At 35.3% G+C, this 22,138-nt stretch overlaps 2 protein-coding genes across 3 annotated transcripts in view; one reads left to right on the top strand and one right to left on the bottom strand.

Annotated features, from left to right (window-relative positions):
* Positions 1–4,015: 4,015 nt before the first annotated feature.
* On the bottom strand, positions 4,016–5,072 carry LOC133847873 (mitogen-activated protein kinase kinase kinase 7-like). 2 transcript variants are annotated; one of them, XM_062283145.1, is made up of 4 exons: positions 4,801–5,072; positions 4,550–4,745; positions 4,353–4,494; positions 4,016–4,288 (listed from the first exon to the last, which is right to left on the bottom strand). In XM_062283145.1, exons 2-4 carry the CDS (start codon positions 4,694–4,696, stop codon positions 4,110–4,112), a joined length of 468 nt encoding a protein of 155 aa, XP_062139129.1. In that variant the 5' UTR covers positions 4,697–4,745; positions 4,801–5,072; the 3' UTR covers positions 4,016–4,109. The 2 variants fall into 2 exon arrangements, with proteins under 2 accessions (XP_062139129.1, XP_062139128.1); XM_062283144.1 differs by having other exon boundaries at positions 4,550–4,726; positions 4,801–5,055.
* Positions 5,073–11,105: 6,033 nt separating this feature from the next.
* The window catches only part of LOC133847262 (protein scalloped), a 78,602-nt gene continuing 67,569 nt past the window's right edge, over positions 11,106–22,138 (top strand). Inside the window, exon 1 of the mRNA XM_062282180.1 lies at positions 11,106–13,414. Coding sequence (XP_062138164.1) covers positions 13,381–13,414 — 34 coding nt within the window. The 5' untranslated portion in view covers positions 11,106–13,380. The remainder of the gene's footprint in view (positions 13,415–22,138) is intronic.

Below are 22,138 nucleotides of genomic sequence, written 5' to 3'. Positions count from 1 at the left end.
TTAACGTTTCGTTTTGGAATTTATTTGGTTTTTTGTTTTTGTTTTGTTTTGTTTTTCTTTGCTCTGCCTTGTTTTCTCATCTTGGACCAAGTTGAATGATTGGGGTTGGGACTCACTCACTGGGTTCGAGTTCGGTCCGGGATCTTGGAATCGCGGGGTTCAGAGCTTGGGTCTGTTACTGCGCGGAATGCATTTACGTATTTCTTTCGTTTCGTTTCGTTTTTTTTTTGGCCCCCAACATTTGCCTGGCCCGTTTGTAATTGGCAATGAAAAATTCCAAGTGTTTTCAAAGTGCTCTTTAGATGGCCTAATGCAAGCCAGCACAACAACAACAACAACAAGAAGCAAGCAAACAAACAAAGAAAGCAATTGAACAACATTCACAACGAATTAATAATAATAATTAGTCATACCGAAATGAAGCCTTATCAATTTCATATTCTAATCTAATCTAATCGACTTATAACTTTGTACCTAGAAGGAGTGATCTACATACGATCTCATAAAGTACTATATACATATATATTTTGATCAACTTCCTTCTCCGTCTGTCCATCTCTGGTATATTTTATATGTCTAAATATATCAATATACCAAATGCAATCTTTGATTTCTCTTAGTATATTTACGGTATATTCATTTTACATACATATTTTAAGAAAAATATGTTTAATATATTTTCGACTCAATTGAATATGCTAATATACAAAATATATCATTTGGCATATTTTAGTATTTTGGTGTATTAATTTAGTATATTTTAAGAACAATACCGCAATGATTTCTTTCATTAAAATAGGTTAGCTGGTATCTCACAGTCGAGCACACTCGACTTTCTTATTTAATTACATTTTTTTTCCTAATTGTGCAATTAATTATTAATAAAATTTCAAAATTCATATTATAAAATATTACCCAAAATTAATCTTATGATTACTTTGATTTAATATTATGCTAAAGTTAAATCTTATATTTTTGATCAAAAATTTATTTATTTTACTAAAATATCAAATATTTAAGTTTTATTAATGATCAAACATAAACATAAATATGTACAGTTAAATAGCGAACCCCCTCTCTTGGGCGGACGCTTTCGCTTCATATTGGCATCTCGTTAGGAACTCGTCACCGAACAAAACGGCGCATATTTGACTTAAATCGCATTATTATAACCAATTTTATGAACAATTGAAAATTCAATAAAAATACTGCAAGACTTTTTGGCCAACCTTATATTTGATTTGGTACGATTATCTGAGAAAATTTTGTGTTCGATATAGCCATGTCCGTCTGTCCGTCCGTCCGTATGAAACACTGGATCTCAGAGACTACGAGAGATAGAGCTATAATATATATATATATATATATCAAGTTTGTTTCAAATTTTTGCCACGCCCACTTCCGCCCCCGCAAATCAAAAAAATCGAATAAAAAGCGTAATTTTAAAGCTAAGGTTGCGAATTTTGGTATGTATAATAATAACTATAGTAGTTATGATTCCTGAAAATTTGGTTGCGATCAGAAAAAAATTGTCGCAATTATTAGATAAATACTTTTGTACGGGCAAAACGCCTAGTAAGTACTAGGGGTCTTAGTTGCTTTGGCTGACAATCTGGTATATTGAGCCGTCTATGGTATATTTTGAATGCGGTAGTATATCGATATACCACATATATCATTTTGTATATTTTTAGTATTTTTGCAGTATATTTGGTATATTTTTAATAATAATACCGCAAAATATATTGCTTTTATTCAAAATGAGTAGCGGGTATCTTACAGTCGATTACAATAGACTTTCTAGCTTTCTTACTTGTTCAAATTAGTGCGAACATAAAGCGAAAAGCTGCAAACACAAATTTTACTGCTTTTCATTTTAAAGCGATATTAAAAATAGTTAAATTAGTCATTTTGAGAAACGATCGAAACTATTTTCTGAACAAAAAAAAAACAAAAAAATTGCAGCCTTCTAGCTCTTACCGTTAGTCAACTAATTTTATATGCATGTAGATTCCAACACATTTCACTAGACTGAAAATAGTGTGCAGACTCTCTGGAGCTTAATTAATAATATTGCTCTTTCTGTTTTTTTCTTTTATTGTTACACACAGAAATGAGTGTGGCATGATCACACACAGGCTGTTAATGCCAATCAGAAATATAGTATATATTGTGGACATAAATATTTTATGAGATTAGCGTAATTTTCGAAAATACTTTTTATGCTTATTTTACATTAATCATCAGAAAGATCAAAAATTATAATAAATTGATTGGCTGCAAACGACTCTCTTAAACGGACAATCACTAGAGTGTCCATATAATATTTTCTTTTTCAAAAAAGGTTAAATTTTAATTCTGATTATATATAAATAATAAATTAAACTACAATACTACAAGAAAAAATATATTCGTCTTTCAATTCGTATCTAATATTTTTCTTTATTAATTTTTAAAAATATGTCAAAATTATACTATATATTAAGGCCAAGCCATCATACAAAATTTCAAGAAATTATAAATTAAAAAAAAAAAAAAATTTTCTCAGATAATCGTACCAAATGAAATATGAAGCGAAAGCGTCTGCCCAAGAGAGGGCTTCACTGTACAGATTTATATGTTCTCAGAAACAATGTACCTTGATTTTTGAATTTGATTATTAATAAAACTTAAATAATTTTAGCATATTTGATATTTTAGTAAAATAAATAAATTACTTGGACAAAAATATAAGATTTAACTTTAGCATAATATTAAATCAAAGTAATCATAAGATTAATTTTGGGCAATATACTTTAATATGAATTTTGAAATTTTATTAATAATTAATTGCACAATTAGGAAAAAAATGTAATTAAGTAAGAAAGTCGAGTGTGCTCGACTGTGAGATACCAGCTAACCTATTTTAATGAAAGAAATCATTGCGGTATTGTTCTTAAAATATACTAAATTAATACACCAAAATACTAAAATATGCCAAATGATATATTTTGTATATTAGCATATTCAATTGAGTCGAAAATATATTAAACATATTTTTCTTAAAATATGTATGTAAAATGAATATACCGTAAATATACTAAGAGAAATCAAAGATTGCATTTGGTATATTGATATATTTAGACATATAAAATATACCAGAGATGGACAGACGGAGAAGGAAGTTGATCAAAAATATATATGTATATAGTACTTTATGAGATCGTATGTAGATCACTCCTTCTAGGTACAAAGTTATAAGTCGATTAGATTAGATTAGAATATGAAATTGATAAGGCTTCATTTCGGTATGACTAATTATTATTATTAATTCGTTGTGAATGTTGTTCAATTGCTTTCTTTGTTTGTTTGCTTGCTTCTTGTTGTTGTTGTTGTTGTGCTGGCTTGCATTAGGCCATCTAAAGAGCACTTTGAAAAACACTTGGAATTTTTCATTGCCAATTACAAACGGGCCAGGCAAATGTTGGGGCAAAAAAAAACGAAACGAAACGAAAGAAATACGTAAATGCATTCCGCGCAGTAACAGACCCAAGCTCTGAACCCCGCGATTCCAAGATCCCGGACCGAACTCGAACCCAGTGAGTGAGTCCCAACCCCAATCATTCAACTTGGTCCAAGATGAGAAAACAAGGCAGAGCAAAGAAAAACAAAACAAAACAAAAACAAAAAACCAAATAAATTCCAAAACGAAACGTTAAGAATTTTACATTCGAGATACTTTTATCAGCTGCTGTTGCTGCTGCTGCTGCTCAGTTTGCATTCCCGACTGCAAGCCAACCTGTTACAACATGCAATCGACAGGCCTCAAACAAAGCGGAAAACGTAACGCAGCCCGCAATTGCAATTGCCAATGGCCGAATGCAATCGCCAATGCACTGGCATTGGCCAAATGTATCCAAGCATGGCGCAAATATCTTCCTTCGTCAGCACTCGAGGCGAACCAACAGATAAGAAAGCTGCAGTCTGACCTCGCTATAACAACTATTCTCTATAGAAACGATATGCGATATGCAAATGTTGAGTTGGGGATATTTAATGAATATACGATAGATACAAAAAGACACTTTTTAGTATAAGATAAATCAAAATGAAACATATGGTTCTCTTATTCAGCTTGGGCTGACAGCAGTTATGAATGTCTGCCTAATAGACTTTTCACAGAAATCAGTTTTCTTTAATTCTTCCAGAATTTCTTTCATGGTCGGTCGGGTTTTTGGCTCGGGACTCCAGCTCCTTTCCAGCAATTTGTGCGTATACTCTGGTATGCCCTCTAACGATGGTCGCAGATCTTTGAAAAAGAAATACATATATACTGTTTAACTAGATCAACATTGACCAATGCACGTGCATACCTTCAGTGGACACCTTAGTAAGAAGTTCCATAGCACGTTGTTCATCGGATCCATAAGCATTCGTCCGGCTGTAGACTTCCCAAGCGGTGATTGCAAAGCTATAAACATCACATTTTTCGGTATAGCTCTCGCCATTGTAGACCTGCTCATCAAAAGATTTGTTCAGCAATTGAATTTGAAAAGTATTTCAAGCTTACTTCAGGTGACATATACCGGTATGTACCAGTCTCGTTTGACATACAAGAGCCACGCGGCCTTACATTTCCGAAATCACAGAGCTTTACAATACTCTTGTCACTATTAAGGAGTATGTTTTTTGGCTTCACATCACGATGCACTATCATTGGTGTTAAGCTATGCAGATGATTAAGGCCCTAATAAAGGTATAAAATACTGCTTTACTATATACTATATACAGTATTCAGTATATCAGATTTATACTACGCACCTCGGCTGCTTGAGTTAGCCAGTTAATGGCATCCCCGTTTGTATATTTATGATCATTGTGGTTATGTATGATTTGGTGTAGAGATGGACCATCCATGAATTCGAATATCAAATAAAGCATTGGTATTTCATACAATTCGGCAATAAATTCAACGATATTTGCATGTTTAACCGTACTCATTGTTGTAATTTCTCGTTCAGCCTTCTGTTTTGTATCTTCGGTTACTTGAAGCACTTTGATAGCCACATCTCCGTCATCCAAAGTACCTCTATAGACTACTCCAAAGGTGCCTCTGCCAATCTACAACAGAAGTTGCCTTAATATACTGAATATACAATTTATACCATACTTTACTTCGACTTTCTTTGACAGAAAGCTTTGAATTTCCTGTTTAGTGACCGTTCTTCTCATGTTTCTTCGAGGTGCAAATGCCGACTGATTTCTCGGTGACAACCTAAAGTGCCTTATTGCCTTATCAATGTGAGTAATCGGCTTCTTCTCTTATATCAGCTTATACTGCAAGTACTGACAAAATATACATATAAATACATACATATTGACAAAAGTGTTTAAGTGTTCAGTGTCTGACATGAATTAGAGAACAGTTTTTGGAGAACGAATATAAGTGAATGTTCTATCAGTTCCGGTATTGGCATTCGGTGATTGCCCCTCATGCGTATAGCTGATAGCGTGTACAATAAAATTGGTGTTTAGTGAATAAATATGTTAGTATAGTAAAGTTAAAGTTAATTTTAACAAGTAAGAAAGCTACAGTCGAGTATACTCGACTGTGAGATACCCGCTACCCATTCTGAATAAAAGAAATATATTTTGGGATATTTTTCTCAAAAAAAAAAAAAAATACCGAATGTACTGCAAAAATACTAAAAATATACCAAATTTTATATGTGGTATATCGATATAGTACCGCATTCAAAATATACCATAGACGGCTCAATATACCAGATTGTCAGCCAAAGCAACTAAGACCCCTAGTACTTACTAGGCGTTTTTGCCCATACAAAAGTATTTCTTTAATAACTGTGACAATTTTTATCTGATCGCAACCAAATTTTCAGGAATCATAACTAATATAGTTACTATTATATATACCAAAATTCGAACCTTAGCTTTAAAACGCTTGTTACTTGATTTTTTTGATTTGCGGGGGCGGAAGTGGGCGTGGCAAAAATTTGAAATAAACTTGATCTGCGTGCAAACTCAACAAATGCTGTCGAAAAAAAATTATAGCTCTATCTCTCGTAGTCTCTGAGATCTAGGTGTTCATACGGACAGACAACACACGGACAGACGGACATGGCTAGATCGTCTCGGCTGTTGACGCTGATCAAGAATATATATACTTTATAGGGTCGGAGATGCCTCCTTCTACCTGTTACATATATTTCCTGCCGGCACAAAGTTATAATACCCTTCTACCCTATGGGTAGCGGGTATAAAAATTAACTATAAACCTGCGCCTGGAGTTAGTTAGCTAGTTAGTCTTGTATATTGCTGGGAGACCGGTGATCAAGGCGATCATCAAGTGGCACAATCGAACGATTGGCATTAATGTGATGTTGGATTAAGATGTACTTTCGCATTTACAAATGCACTATCTCCGATTATAATGTAAAGCCAAATTTATGCAAAGCAAAACAAAAAAAAAAAAACTGCACGAGTCGCTGAATGTGTGAATGTGTCTATGCATGTGTGTGTGTATGTGTGTGTGTGTGTGTGTGAACAAATGAATGAATCGTTCATTTAAATACGAAAGTCTTTTGGCTAGACTTTGATGCTGTTGCTTAGTACACACATATATACATATGTACATATGTACATATATATATGCATATATGTATATGTTTGTACGAACATGTATGTAGAATATGGGTATGTATCTGAATATCTCATCTTGAATAGTACTCGTATTTTATTCGTTTTGCTTTTTTTTTTTTTTTTGTGTTTGTTGCTGTTGTTGTCTTGTCTTGTGCTGCGTTTATATATAGACAAGCTAAACCAAAAACCAACCGACTGCGGATCGACATAGACATAGACATCAACATCGAGGCATCATCGACATCGACATCGCCATCGCCATCGAACGTCTGCACACATGCTGAGAGCTGTTTTGTTCACTTTCAACACACTAGCCTTAATGTCTAACGATGTTTTGGCCCCTTACACGCGTGAAGTAGAAAATTATTTATTTTTAGTGCGCGCGCAAACGCCGCAAACGCAAACGCAACCAAAATCAAATGATGAACGAACCGAAAGGTTTTCGAGACCAAATCGGCAAAGCATTGAGTAATTCCCCCCATAGAACAGGTCACTGCCACCTTCTCCTTCTCTTCCCTTTAAGATATTTGCCATTCTTCCAGGCAATAGCACACAATACAAAACATATATGTGTATGTAAGTGCGTGTGTGTGTGTGTGTGGATAGTGGGCGGGCTGGGTCAGAGGCAGTAGCTAGCACACACACACACACTCATACACATAAACAATGAGTTACAACTGTCAAGTCGATTGCCGCTAAATCGCTCAAAAGCTCAAGACTGTGACGGCAACGGCGACTGAGATGTCGATGCTTCTTTTGGCTTCGGTTTGCGCAGTTTTGGCTTCGCGAAATGCACGAAGCTCAATTGCCGAATGGCACCAATCCCAACCCCTGGGAGTCCACGCAACAACAACAACTACAACAACCCCAACGACATCGTGTCGGCTGAGCAAAGAGTGACAAACAAGGCGCGAGAGAGAGAGAGAGAGAGCGAAAAGTTGCTGTTGAGTTACATTCATTTGCTGCTTCTGTCTCAGATTCAATTGCGGTGTGCGTGTGGTGCTGCATGCTGCTACTGTATAATTGTGTGTGTGTGTGTGTGTGTGTGTGTGTGTGTGTGTGTGTGTGTGTTGTGCGTGTGCCCACAATAATTATGGCCATTTCATAATTTCTAGTTTGGCTTTGGCCCCGCAAATTGTGCGCGTCTTTTGATGAATCGCCCCCCCACAACGTTAACCACGACGCACACACACACACAATCGTACGCGCTACGCTCTCTCGCTCTCACTCGCTCACACACACACTGCATTGAGTGGAAGTTTTTTTTTGAGAGTTTTGAGTGAAATGGCGCAAACAGCTGTTTTTGGGCGATCCAGCAACATGCAGCCAGAAAAGCGGCGGCAAATTACGAACTCCGCCAATATGCGCAACAATGTCGATGTCGATGTCGATGTGGATGTTCATGTCAAAACAAATAAATAACAAAACCTTCTAAAAACCTTCCCTGTTCGCCTCAGCACCCCACAAGCAACTAAAACTTCTGCTGCCCTCGGCGTTTGCGGTTTCAACACGCAGATCACATGTGGCACCCCATTAGGCGTTACACTTGTAATATCATTCACACATACATACATACATACTTACATGTGAATATGTGTGAACAGTTGTTTGCATATGCTTATGTATGTATGTATGTTTAGCTCAATTTATAGCAATTAATGCATCGGAGGCGTGTATTTTAAATGCCTGTGGCCAGTGACAATTTCATCGGGTTCAACAAACGCAAATTACATGCACACATTGCGCTTTATGTACGTATTTACATACATATGTACATAACATACAAGTATCTAGATATTTTCATACACTTTTAGTTGGTGACTTGGTTAACTTATGAATGAAATTGTTTGTAAAATCTACTTGACAATTATAAATACATTTTCCTCCCAAAAATTGAAAATAGAATTCTCAGAATGTCTTACAATCAAAATATACACATACATATATACATTCATACATATATCCCCTATATAAGTACATCAAAAATTTACTTATTCAATTTACAGATTAATCCCTGGCATTGGTACGAGGTCAAATTTGGCCAGAACCGGCGCCAAAACCTCAAATGATGAAACCAAAATAGAAATCAAATGATTTGTGTTAAGTGCCGCGTTGAGAGCTTGACAATCGCCGCATAAGTGTATCTTTTAGGAGTCTCCTCTCACACACAAACACAAACGCAAACACACGGACACGCACACGCACACTCGCTTGCATACAGACACGCATTTCCACGCACGTGCAATTGCACTCATTTGTCTCTTTCTATGAGACAAATCGACTTTGAGCGCATTTGCTAGTGGAGTCTTCTTAAACCGTTTAAGGTTCATGTCATACCTTTTCATGATTAACATCCTTACACACATACATATGTATATAATAAGTGTTTCATCGGGATCGAAATTTATATTATTTATTGCACTCACTTCATTTACAATAAAAATTTTAATAAATATGTATATATATTTATATATAAATTGTGGACACCATTTCTTAGAGTTTAACATATTTATATGTCATTTCATGCTAAACACTAAAAATTACACGAGAATGATAATACGATTCTATTGTTTTGCTTCAATTTATATTTATTTTAGACAAAAAAAAATAAATTATAATAATAATATGAGTTTATTTAAAAATGATTCTCTTTTAAAAATACTAATGTTATTTAAAAAAAAAATAATATATTTATGAGTTTATTTAAAAATGATGCTATCACAGAAAGTTTAAGAATTTCAAAATAAATCTTCATCCTTGATGAAAACAGTTAATGTTAAATCACTACATTTTTTTAATATTTTGGCACACAATTCCCTTCTAAATCTATATAATAATAAGTAATTAAACAAATTACCTAACATAGCTGTGAATCGGTTTAACTTAAATTTAATATGCTTTGTTTTTTTAATTAAAATAAATAAATAATGTCGTATATTCATATGTTTGTACATATGTATGTAAAAGAAAATTTCCTGAGGGAGGAACACATTTGTAAGTCTTAAATTAAATACTATGGTTTATCGGTATTATTTTTGTTAACAGGGTTTTTATTTTTATGCATGTAAAAAAAAAAAAAGATCTTCCGAAAAAGATTAAAATATAGTACTTATTTATATATATATTTATATTATATATATTTACTCAGCTTCAAAGTCGTGGTATCCTCTGTCTGAGCTTTGCCGCGCCGATAAATAAGATGTAATCCATTGGTTTATGAGACACCAACTTGAAACTCTAGAGAGCATGGGTTAACCTCGTGAGACAAGCTTTCTAATTGGTTAAGACTTACAATTATTCCATGTTTCGATTACTATATTCATTAAAGCAAGAAATAGGTACATATTAATATGAATTTGATAGATATCATTTAAACTTGCAATATGCAAAGGTTAAATTAATTTTTTCTGTCTTTATAACATTTAACAACAATATGAAAATAGAACACGCTTTAATCTTGAAACCGAACAACGTGTAAACATGGCACACATACACTAATGTATGGATACTTATCGAGAAGCAAGTCGCAGCAAGTGTTCTGCTTATGCGTGCATGTGTGAGTGTGTGCGCCTAAGGAAAACGCTCAACACCAGACAAGCCAAGCAACAACACGTGTTTGAGTGCAACTCAATTCAGCAGCTAACCAGAACAAGAACAATAACAACAACCACAACAAGCAGAGCAGTGGAAAGCAACAGCGGAAGCTGATTCATGCGCTGTGCGCACTCCACTCGCTGCTCGCTCTCATGCAGTAGTCAACAGCAGCGGCGACGGCGACGGCAGCGACAGCGGCAAAACCAGCAAGAACAACAACAACATGATTCTCTCTCACCAATCATTGTTTTCTCGCTCTAGCTTGTTTACTCTCTTGCTCTGTCGCAGTCGCCATCTCTCTCGCACTGTCGCTCTCTCACTTTATGTTGCTCTCATTGTGCACTCCATTCAGCTGTTGAGGGGACCAACTTGGTGAGTAAATTTGCTGTATATTCTGTCCTATAGCGTGTGTGTGTGTGTGTGTGTCGCGCGCATATCCAACAAACTGTTGGGGCTCGGTCTTCGTTCGTGTGCTCTGCTGCTCGTCTGCGTGTGTGTTCGTGTGTAAGTGTATTGTGTATGGGCTGCCTGTATGTGGACGTGTGTCTGTGTGTGTGTGTGTGGGTTGGTTGGCAGTTTTATACTGCACGGCTCGCTCGCGCGCAATGAGCGCTTTTTGCTGTTTTAATTTTTGCCTGAAATACATTTTGAGCTAATTTCGTATTGGTAGTTTTGTTTATACCGTCGGTTGTGTTGGCGTCACATTTTGTATGCGAAAGCAAGCGCAGCACACGTAGTTAACAAATTCAACAAAAAAAAATCAACAAAAAATTCAAATAGCCAAATTAACCACGAAGCATAGACAAAAATTTCTATTCTATATTCAAACCGAGAAAGAAAAATACAATAAGTTTGAAGTTTTTTTTTAATATGTGTACTATATCTTTGGCACTCGTCGTCGGGGCCGGAGAATTGAGCGGCGGCGTGTCTAAGAAAAGTGTTTAAGAAAATGCTCAAAGCAAGCAACAGTAACCGAAACAGAAACAGAAACGGAAACAGAATCCGCCGAATTCGTTTTCGCATTCGCATTCGAATCATCTGTTCAGATACATGAAAAGTGCCGCCTACAAAACAAAACTTGACAGCAACAGCAACAGCAACAACAACAGCAATAACGACAACAACTAGAACGGCAGCAGCAGCAGCAACAGCATAACATATTATTCGTATGTATGAGTGTATAGCCAAAAGAAATTAAATTAAATTCGCAAACGGAGCAACGGCGAAAAAATCAAATTATAATTGCATACACACACACACACAGACACATACATATATATATACATATATACAACTACACATCTATGTACTACATACATACAAGTGTATGTGTGCTCTATGTAAAATAACTTTGTGCTCTGCCCAACCAAAGTGTCGTCTACGTGCGTGAGTCCGTGTGTGTGTATGTGTGCGTGTGCGGGCGTGCGTCTGTGTGCGTGTGCGTATATTTCATGTGAAAACACTTTTGTTGTTGTTCTTGGCACACACACGACATTCATACAGAATTTTTTTGCGCGCGTTTCCACTAGTGTGCGAGTGTTTCAATTTTTTTTGTTGTGCACTTTTTTTTTGTCGTGTTAAAGGTTGCAGCAGCACCATCGCGAGGGCAACTGTTGCACAAACTCAATCAGAGAGCGAGAGATGGCATAAAAAATAAAAGCTACAACGAACGCAGCAGCAATAACAATAACAAACAACAACTACAACAACAACAACAACAACAACTACAGCAAAAGCAATAGCGACAACAGCAGCAGCAGCGATTGCGCGCCTTTTTTATGCATACACACACATACATTTGCATTAATGTTATTGTGTGTGTTTAACTTTTTTTTTGGGTTTTTTTTTGTTACTCTCGTCTCTGCATAATAAATGAGACAGAGAACAACAACAACAACAACAATAGTAACAACTAAACACATGTTGATGTGTGTTGTTCAAATTTCAATTTAGTTAGAGAAAAGCAAAAAAGGCGCGCCCAGATAAGATACAGTTAGGCGGAAGAGCCAGCAACAACAAGAACAGCAGCGAACAGCGACGGCGACGGCGACAGCGACTGCGACTGCGACAGCAGCTTCACCTGCCAAAGCAAAGCTTACAGTCTCAGAAGACGACAAAACTAACATCATCAGCAGCAGCAGCAGCAGCAACAACAACCGCAGCGCGGCAGCAGAAGCAGAAAAAGAAGAGAAGAGCAGCGCAGAGAAGAGCAGAGCAAAAAGCACAGCTAGAATTGCGCTGCGACGGTGGCGACGACAGTCGCTGAAGAATATGCGACTGTCACACATGTGTTGTTCTACAGCCTCAACAGCAGCAGCAGCAGCAGCAGGTGTGTCTGTGTGTGCGCGCGCGTCTCCGTGTGTGTGTGTTACATATTTGCAGCGACAACAACAACTATCAGCCACTTTGTAAATGAAAGCAAAACACACACAACAACAACAAAAAAAAAAGCGAAAACAAACGAAACAAGAAAAACAAAAAAAAAAACCCACAATGTTATACATGCTTGTAAAGTGGCATTAAATTGCAACAATAACAAAAATCAACAACAGCAGCAGCAGCAACAATAATAATAATAATAATACATGGCAACAGCGCCCACCAAGTGTCAATAAAACAACAACTAAAGCAACAACAACAACAACACCAGCAAGAGCAACAACAGCAAGCAGAAGGTTGCTCGAACTCGAATTCGAAGTTGAAGACGAACTCGAATTCGAATTTCAGTCTTCTTGCACCGCCGCCGGCGGCAATCTTCAAATTTTTGTGTCAACGCTGCACTTTCGAGCCTTGTGTCTTCGGCTAACGGCATTTTTCGTATTTATTTATTTTATTTTTTTGTTGTTCCATTCGTTTCATTTTCAATTCAGTTGTGTGTGGATTTTTTTTTGCTGTTGTTTTAATTTTTTTTTTTGTGAGCGGGAGGGGAATGTGTCTCAATTGTTGTTAAGTGAATGGTGCGCTCGCAAAAAATAATAAAAAAAAAAGAAAAAATCAAATAAAATCAGAAAGCTGAGTGAATGCAGTGAATCAATCAAATCCATCAACAATCGCCGCATCTCAATTTTGCAACTGCAACAGGAGCAACAGCAACAGCAACAGCAACAGCAACAACAACAGTAGCAATAACTACAACACAACAGCAACATGGATTGTGATTATTCGAAATTTCTATACAAAAGTAAGTACAACAAACAAATATACATACATACAGATTGATAAACTGCCAAAAGCAAAACCATAGTCCATCAGTTGAAAGCTCAAAACGTTACTAATCACAAAAGCCGTCGGATGATTCATATAGGGCGAAACGGCATATCGCGTAACATCAGCAGCAGCAGCAGCAGAAGCTATCGCTTAATCTGATGCGTGGCCATTGTTATCGCTCTCCCCTCCAAAAAAAAAAAAACAAAATAAAAAATAAAGCTTTAGATATTTATATGTATATATGAATAATAATAATCTCTTTTGATATGCTACATACTTATATATAATGAAATATATTACAAGTACTGCAGCACGATCAGCAGAGTGTTACAGACCCCGACCATTCATAATATGCTGGGAGTATGACTATTCGATCGACTCAGATAGCATCGGAGTAGTCATTCATGCCTCGCAACCACATCAATTGACTTCCTATTCGCTTTTTCTCCACATCCTGAAACGTTGGTTGTACTTAATACGATTCAAAAGCTGTTATCTCCAAAAGCTTTATTAGCATTTGGGATAGCTTTGAGATAAGTGCAATACTGGGATTATGACTATTCGATCAACTCAGATAGTATCGGAGTAGTCATTCATGCCTCGCAACCAAATCAATTGACTTCCTATTTTTCTTTCTTTTTCTTTCTTTTTCTCCACATCCTGAAACGTTGTACTTAATACGATTCAAAAGCTATTATCTCCAAAAGCTTTATTAGCATTTGGGATAGCTTTGAGATAAGTGCAACCCATGTACACACTTTAATAACGTTGTTTGTAAACGTTTCACTGGCTTTGGCTGCATCTTCGTTATCTGTTTGAAAAGATTCCAAGTTTTTTTTTTTTGATTCACGTTATCTAAGAACATTTTATCACAATCTGTGCTAGACTATGTTATAAAGTGAAAAGCGGGAGGGGAAAAAAAAGTATCACTCTTTAAAGAGTTGCTCCAAATTCCACGTCAATTTGTAATTAATGAACGTGAAGTTATTGCAGTAGTTAATAAATGATTGGCATAAGCATTAGTCAGTTGCAATTGTTAAATTTTATTTCACTGCAATTCCGTTAATTATATCGATCGTTCACTCATTTAGCCCATTAAACATAATAAATAAAAGATTCGGAATTTGCGCTTAGTACAGTTTATTAGAGCACTTATTTTTATACTACATATATATAGTATGATCAGTTTACAAACTGAAACTTTTATGAAACGCGACTACTTGAATTCGAGTTATGAACCGTTGCAAGTTGACCATAAAAATCAACAATGAGAAAAATAGTGACAATTGCTTTTGTAAAAATGAAAATTTGGAATTCTATCTACGAGTATTTACAAGTTTAAGCGAAACTTTGTCAATCTTAAATGGATTTTAGCTTTTTCTTGTTTTTTCCTTGAAGTAACATATCTAAAGTGAATTCATTATATTAAGATATTAGCTGAGAACTGTTAAAGAATACTCAACTGTTTCGTTAATTACAGTCTACATATTTTAATAAGACTTGAGTAAAATCAGAGCACAGTGTGTGCTATAAAGCTTGTCTCGGGGAAAGATCTGCTGCAATATACAACACTTTGCCAGAGCGAGAGCGAGAGAGAGAGAGAGAGAGAGAGAGAGAGAGACTCATTTTGGTTAAAGATTTATTTTAACTGCTGACTAGTCAAGACTAGCGACTAATCTGTTGCCAACTACGTGACTTAGACACATCCATAAATACATACTTAGTATATAAATATATATATATATATATTTGCGAGTACTTTTGTATATATCAAGTTTGAATTCTTCGCTGCGAGAAAGTCTTGAAGATATTTCGCTAGGGAATAGAAGAATAGAAGGAAGCTAATGCAAATCTTTGCTCTGTGGATAAAACTTGTTTTTTTTTTTCTCTTTTCTGTGTGTGTTTTTTTTTTTTGACTAGACATACAAAAAATGTGAGTGATCCGCAGCTTGCTTGGGGCTTGGCTTTGGGGGGGTAATACGATGCCAGAAGATAAGTAAAATCGCGGTTTTCTTCACATCAATGAGAAAGCAAACTATAATTTCGGATATTTGATATTTATTTTGATGGGACTCTTTTTGAAAACACATTTCCATTTATAAGTACATATTGTATACACTACGTTAGAATTGCATTTGTTGCCAGAATGTCAGCACTTTTATGCGTCACATTGCGAGCGAGAGAGAGAGAGACAGACAGATGATCGACTAAGAGCGAGAGAGAGAGAGAGAGAGAGATGAATGTTTAAGGGCGCAATTTGCAAGCTCAACTCATTTTCTTATATTGGGTATACGAAATTGAATCCCTTTGCCACTTTATCAGTATTATTCATGGAGCTCTGTTTGGATAATTAGTATTGCACTTGCGAAAAAACGCTGACTGCGACTGCGACTGCGACGGCGATGGCAGAGGAAAAGGAAAGAAGAAGGTGAAGGAGTTGGGTAACAACTTGGGCGAAAACAGGAAAAACGCTGGCGCCACGCGACGTTAATCGATTTGGAAATTTTATGATGGGAAATGATTCCCAATGCATTTATTTACATTTGCTCAGCGAAGCCGTCGGCATCGACAATTTTCTGTCGGCATCGGCTGTCAACGTCATCGAATTGCCAAGCTAATCGTGGGGGGAAGGAAAGAGACAAGAGAGACGAGACGAGACGAGAAGAGGTGCTAAGTCTAATCAGACTGTCAACCGCCTTTCTGTCAATCAGTCTGGCACTTTGTCAGTCTGTCCGTCTGTCATTCTGTCAGTTTGCCAGTCAGTTTTTAGTTTTTTTTTTAGTTTGTCAGTGCGGCGGCTTTGCATTACTTGAGACACAGCGCAGTGAAGAAGCTAATTGAATTTGTTCTGCAAATTGCTGCCACATACAAACCTGCACTTAGCGAAACAATCAATTCAATTCTTAAGAATTTAAGTGATCTATACGGATTATATGAAAATTATATCGAAAGTCTAGTTGTAGATCAAACATATTGTTTCCGACTTGGCTCAATTTCAAAACAAAAATCTTAAGTAAAATATACTTTTCCAATTTTTATATTTCTGTCTAGTAATTTATTTCGTCCCAAGTGCAAAACATATGTTCCAATGCAAATCTATCTTCAAATTTCATATAGAAAACGTAAAATATTGTTTTAACTTGCAGTTCGAATTAATATAATAATTTTTAATGATACAATTCAGCTTGATCATGAATAAAATGAAAAAATCAAGTATACGTATTTAAAAAATGTATACTGCAAGTCCATCTCAAAAGTGTATGCGAAATATATACTTCAAATGAAAAATAAAAAATGTTGACTTTAGAAGTTTTTGGAGATCAAATTAACATGTCTAATGTAATTTGTATTTAATAAAATGAAAAAGAAAAAAATGTTTAAAGTGAATTATTTCTATTTATAAATTAATTCATTTCTAAAGTCAATATCAATTTCAATTTATTTTATCTATGTATATCTATAATTTAAAATTGCATCAAGTCTGTGCAAAATACGTTCTTTAAATGATATAGGTCAGATCTAAATATGATCTGACTTTGTTGATTGAATTTAATAAAGATATACAAATAATATTTATATTTAATAGAATAATACATACATATTTCAGTAATCAATAACTATCTAAATTGAAAATCCGTTTCATTTTTGTCAAATACATTCTTCATTCATTTGCATTCACTTTCATATCAAGCTTGATTTGTTTTTCCCAGTGTAGCTGCTTACATTATGTAAGATGTACAGACATTACACGCACACGCACACACACACACACACACACACACAGATACAGATACAGAGACAACGCAAGTTAGCCGCGTCGAAGTAATTTTGGGTTATAGGGCCAAGTCCAATGAAATGCACTGTCCACTGCCACTTAAGACCCAAGCGAATGTTGTACTTACTAGTTCTTAGTTAATTCTGCTGCAATATGTTGCAGCAATAATTCGCTTGACTGCCTTTCACTGCCTGCTACTTGCGGGGTTTCCCAAAAACAGCAGCAACCAAGACGCTTTCCTTCTACTTTCTTTTCTTCAATGCTTCTTCTGACTTTGTCATTCTTTTGATGTTCTTTAAATTGCAAATCGAGCTACTTCTTTTCAGTTTTGTGTAATGCAAACGAATCGCAATTGCGATCGCGATCGCGATCACAAACTGAGCGATCGCAAACTGAGCTCAATTTCATACGTTAAACGTCTCGCCAACGTTTTATTTCTCATATAACCAATTGTTATCATAGCATTCATGCAATGTTCGTTCGTTGAGTGCAAATACTCGAAACTATCTCTCAGTCGCTCCATGTTTATGTTTATGTTTTGTGTTTCTGCTTTTGCTTTCTGCTTTTGCCACTGAAAGTGCTTTGCCCAAGTGCTGAAGGTCGATAACGAGGATCTCGACTACTATCTACGGCTATCTACGGTAGCTTATTGACTCACCCTCACCCGCATTATCAATATTTATGAGAAATAAATGCCCTGAGGGTTTTCACTTTTGTTTTCACACAGCCATTAATAGATATACTTACCGATAATAATCATTCAACTTGCATTGCAACAAACTCAATTTTACTGCTACTATTTGCAAAGGGGTTTAGGAAAATAAACTAATTACTTTATTTTCATTTAATTTTCGCATTTATTTCACACAGTTAGAACAGCTATAGTCCTGATCATATATATAATATATGCGGAATAAATTCATTTTGAATTCTGTGTGCCATTTCCTCTTTGAATGCTTGCAAATAAAACAAAATAAATATTTAAGCTATCGTCTTGACTTTGAGCACTCGCTGTATGTTCATTAAATTGCATAGTCATTGAATAAATAAATACTATAAATATCTTGAGAATTTCGTGGAATATTATATACATATATCTGTATAGGTTCACATCAACTATTATTCATTTAAGTGGTTTAAATAAAAGAGAAATATTTTACTTTACTAAGAAAACTACCAAATTTCAATAAGAGCAAAACAGTACGGTATTTTTATTTAAATATAAAAATTAATATACTGAAAAATGCTTGAAAATATTCCAAAGGTTGTACTTGATATATCGATATACTATTACTTTTGAAAATATACCATAGAGTACAACATATGACAATTTCTATAATATACCAAATGTTATATTTGGTATATCGATATACTATTACTTTTGAAAATAGACCATAGAGTACAACATATGACAATTTCTATAATATACCAAATGTTATATTTGGTATATCGATATACTATTACTTTTGAAAATAGACCATAGAGTACAACATATGACAATTTCTATAATATACCAAATGTTATATTTGGTATATCGATATACTATTACTTTTGAAAATATACCATAGAGTACAACATATGACAATTTCTATAATAAACCAAAGATTATATTTGGCATATCGGTATACTAGCATATTCCATTTAAAATAAGCCATAGAATACAAAATATGACAATTTCTTAAATAACTAGTTATTTACAAATTATATGTTGAATATGAATCCGTTTTTTATGTGTTTTGAAAATAAATTCCATATGACTTTCTTTGCCAATTAATTAAAACAAATACAGAATAATGGAAATTCAAGCAATTGCAATCTTTGGGAAAGAAATTGAAGTTTGGCTCTCACTAGAAATTCTCGTTTCTTGCGTTTTCGATTTCGGAGCATATATCTATCTAAGTATTCATATAAACATTATAATTAAATGACAATTGCTGAACAAAATTTCAGGTAAATGTCAAAGTTAATTTTCAAATTATTGAAAATATAAAAGAAAAAAACCAGACCAAACTAAACTTGTATTATGAGCAATAATCGTTTGTTTGAAATACTATATAACATTTGTACTATATAGAATTTGTTCTGCAAAATATGGCGGATACAATTTTGATTGTTGATTGCATTAGACACTTTCTCAATTTAAGAATTTCGAGAAATGTAATTAATTATTATGCATTTCTCAAAAAAATTGAACGAAATGTAAGTTTAGTAATTTTCGAAAATATAATTGCCATAAAACTTGTAACAAACAACGAATATGTGTGTTAAATAAATGTAAATTTGGTAGCACTTAGTTTGCCAATTAATTAAGAACAACACCAAATTTAATAATCAATAACCAATTGTTATCAATTACCCGAAACTAAATTCATAAATTAAGAAAGTATGTAATGTAAACTAATTTTAAAGATTTCACTACTTTGGATAACTAAGTTTACTTTTTAATTTTTGTTTTAAGAATATTTCAAAGAAAATCGTATTTCATTTATATTTGAGGGACAGATAATATTGCTTATTTTAAAGTATAATAATTGATAAAATGTGCATAATGCTTATATTTAAAGCAATCTTTAAGATACATCTTGGATATATATGTTCTAATATTACCTTTATTGCATATACTTAAAGCAATCTTTAAGATACTTTTTGGATTTTAGGTTTGCATGCGAATCAACGCACTTTTGCTGCTGACCAAGCCAAGGCGATGTAAAGCAAGGCAAGAATTGAATCGAAGCCTTTACGCATGAATGGAGGAAACATATGTGACCCTGCGATACGCACTTGCTGCCACATGCAACTCAAGTTTCCCATGACAAACATACACACATAATCCATCTCGAGGAGACGAGCAGGTTTTGTGTGTTTGTTGTTTTTTGTGTTTTGTAGCCTTCGATTGCAACTGCAAATGTGTCTCAGTCTATCTATTCTATCTATTTGTGTGTCTGGGGCGCCGTTGGCTCAACTGAAGCTTGTTGAAATTAATATGGCCAACTAGAGGTTAGAGCCAAGTTATCACTAAGCTTTGCAATTCACTGAGCGAGCGAGCATCGTCAACGGCAGCTGATTGTCGATCAGCAGAAAAATCGCAGCCACATTTCTTTGATATTCGATACGGGATCCCAGGCATGTTGTGTCCTTAATCGGTGTCTCTGTTTGTCTGCTCTTCCCCTGTCCCTCTCCCTCTCCCTCTTCGTCAGCCTCTCTCTTTCTCTGTCTTCACTCTCTCATGCCCTTAATGTGTTATCGTTGCCGCCCCGCGCTGCGTCGCGTCAGCTGTTCTGTCATTTCAGTTGAATTGCCGGCCGGTCGCACGTATCTGTATCTGTATCTGTATCTGTATCTGTAGCTCTGTTGCTGTCCCCTCCAGGCCCTGCTTGCTTGTGCTTGCTTGTATAGCGTCTTGAAAGTATTTAATACACACACACACACACACACAAACGCACACACACACTCGTGCATACTTTGTTTTGTCGTTTTCAACATTTTTCAACGTTCAGGAATTCAAAAAATTCTTTACTTTAAAGTAAAAATAAATTCCATGCAACATCCGCCATGTTGGCTTTGGCTATTTTTGCCGCCGTACTGCGGCAAACGGAGACCCAACCGATGTTATAATGGCCCAGAGCCAAAGCCATCCAGTCTGTCCGTCTGTCCGTCCGTCCGTCTGTCCGTCCGTCCGTCTGGCTGTCCCTACTGTTCCTTCTCCATTCTCCATTCTGCCGCACCTCTCACACTCTCATCAGTTCCTCCCTCGCATTTAAGCTGTGCGTCGCGCCCTTTGACTGTCTTCGCACCGGGGCAAAGCGCTTTGGCAACTTGTGAAGCGTGTTCCGCCATCGGTTTTGCCACCGTTGAAAGTTCACCGTGCCACCGTTCACTGTTCACTGTTCACCATTCACCGTTCACCGTTCACCTCTCATCACTCGCCACTCACCATTCGGCACTTGCCACTTGCCACCTCTCCACTTGTTATTTGTTTTTATTTAATGCTTCGCCGCCGCCTTTTTTTCGCCTCCTTCTCTCTCTCTCTCTCTCTCTGTCTGTCTTTGCGTTGTTTGCCATTTCGATCTGTTTTTATTACTGCAATCCAAGTAAGTTTTCGTGGGTTTCAGCCTCAAAAAAAAATGTGATTTGTCTTTCAGATTTTTGATTGTTTTCATTTTGCTCATAGCCCCCGCATCTGCTTAGCTGTCATTTTTGTTCGTATTCTTGATCGACAGTTAAAATTATTCACATGGAAATATTATAAACAAAGCCAAATTCTTTTGGTATTTGCTTGGTTTTTCACATTCAATAATATGAAAATATTTTTAAAAATATTTGCCTATGATATGAATTAGTTTTCTAATTTTCGTAAGAAATTATGATAGTATGTCGATAATTTCGATAGTTTGGTCATAGTTAGCATCTAATTCTATTTAGTTGTCTTATTTAAGCCACTTTTTAACATATTTTAGATTTATTCAAGTAAAACTGCAGTCAAAACTGTTGGCCAATAGTTTTGCGATAATAATATTGAGTACTGAGAAAAAGGGCCGAACTTTTGCTTTACTAATTTGATGACTTTCAAATACAGTTCATTCATGATATTATATAGCTTTCTAATCTTGATTATATTTAGAATATGCCCCTTGTGGACTTAGAAACAAAGTTCGATAGTATGTTGATATGAGTCAATTGAGAATAAGTGCCTTGATAATGTTATAATTTGCAAATAATTTTATTCACATTTCATTGGATATTATGAACCTTTCTAATGTGCGATAGTATGTCGATAGTTTCATGACCAAATATTCTTTATTCGAGTATTAATAAGTGCTATAAGAATTTGATGATTTTCAAATAATTTTGTTTATTCGATATTAGAAACTTTCTAATCTTCGTTATATTTAGAACCTCTAAGAAAGTGTGATAGTATGTCGA

Source organism: Drosophila sulfurigaster, chromosome X (genome assembly GCF_023558435.1).
Source record: "Drosophila sulfurigaster albostrigata strain 15112-1811.04 chromosome X, ASM2355843v2, whole genome shotgun sequence".
Classification (NCBI taxonomy): domain Eukaryota; kingdom Metazoa; phylum Arthropoda; class Insecta; order Diptera; family Drosophilidae; genus Drosophila; species Drosophila sulfurigaster.
This window is presented reverse-complemented; position numbering and strand designations above follow the sequence as displayed.

Excerpts from the sequence above, each read along its gene's own strand:
- LOC133847873 (XM_062283144.1), bottom strand. The coding sequence starts at position 4,980 with ATGAGTACGGTTAAACATGCAAATATCGTTGAATTTATTGCCGAATTG. Across the intron at positions 4,727-4,800 it reads GGCTAACTCAAGCAGCCGAG|GGCCTTAATCATCTGCATAG; the intron begins GTGCGTAGTATA and ends TACCTTTATTAG. Across the intron at positions 4,495-4,549 it reads ACCGGTATATGTCACCTGAA|GTCTACAATGGCGAGAGCTA; the intron begins GTAAGCTTGAAA and ends TTTGATGAGCAG.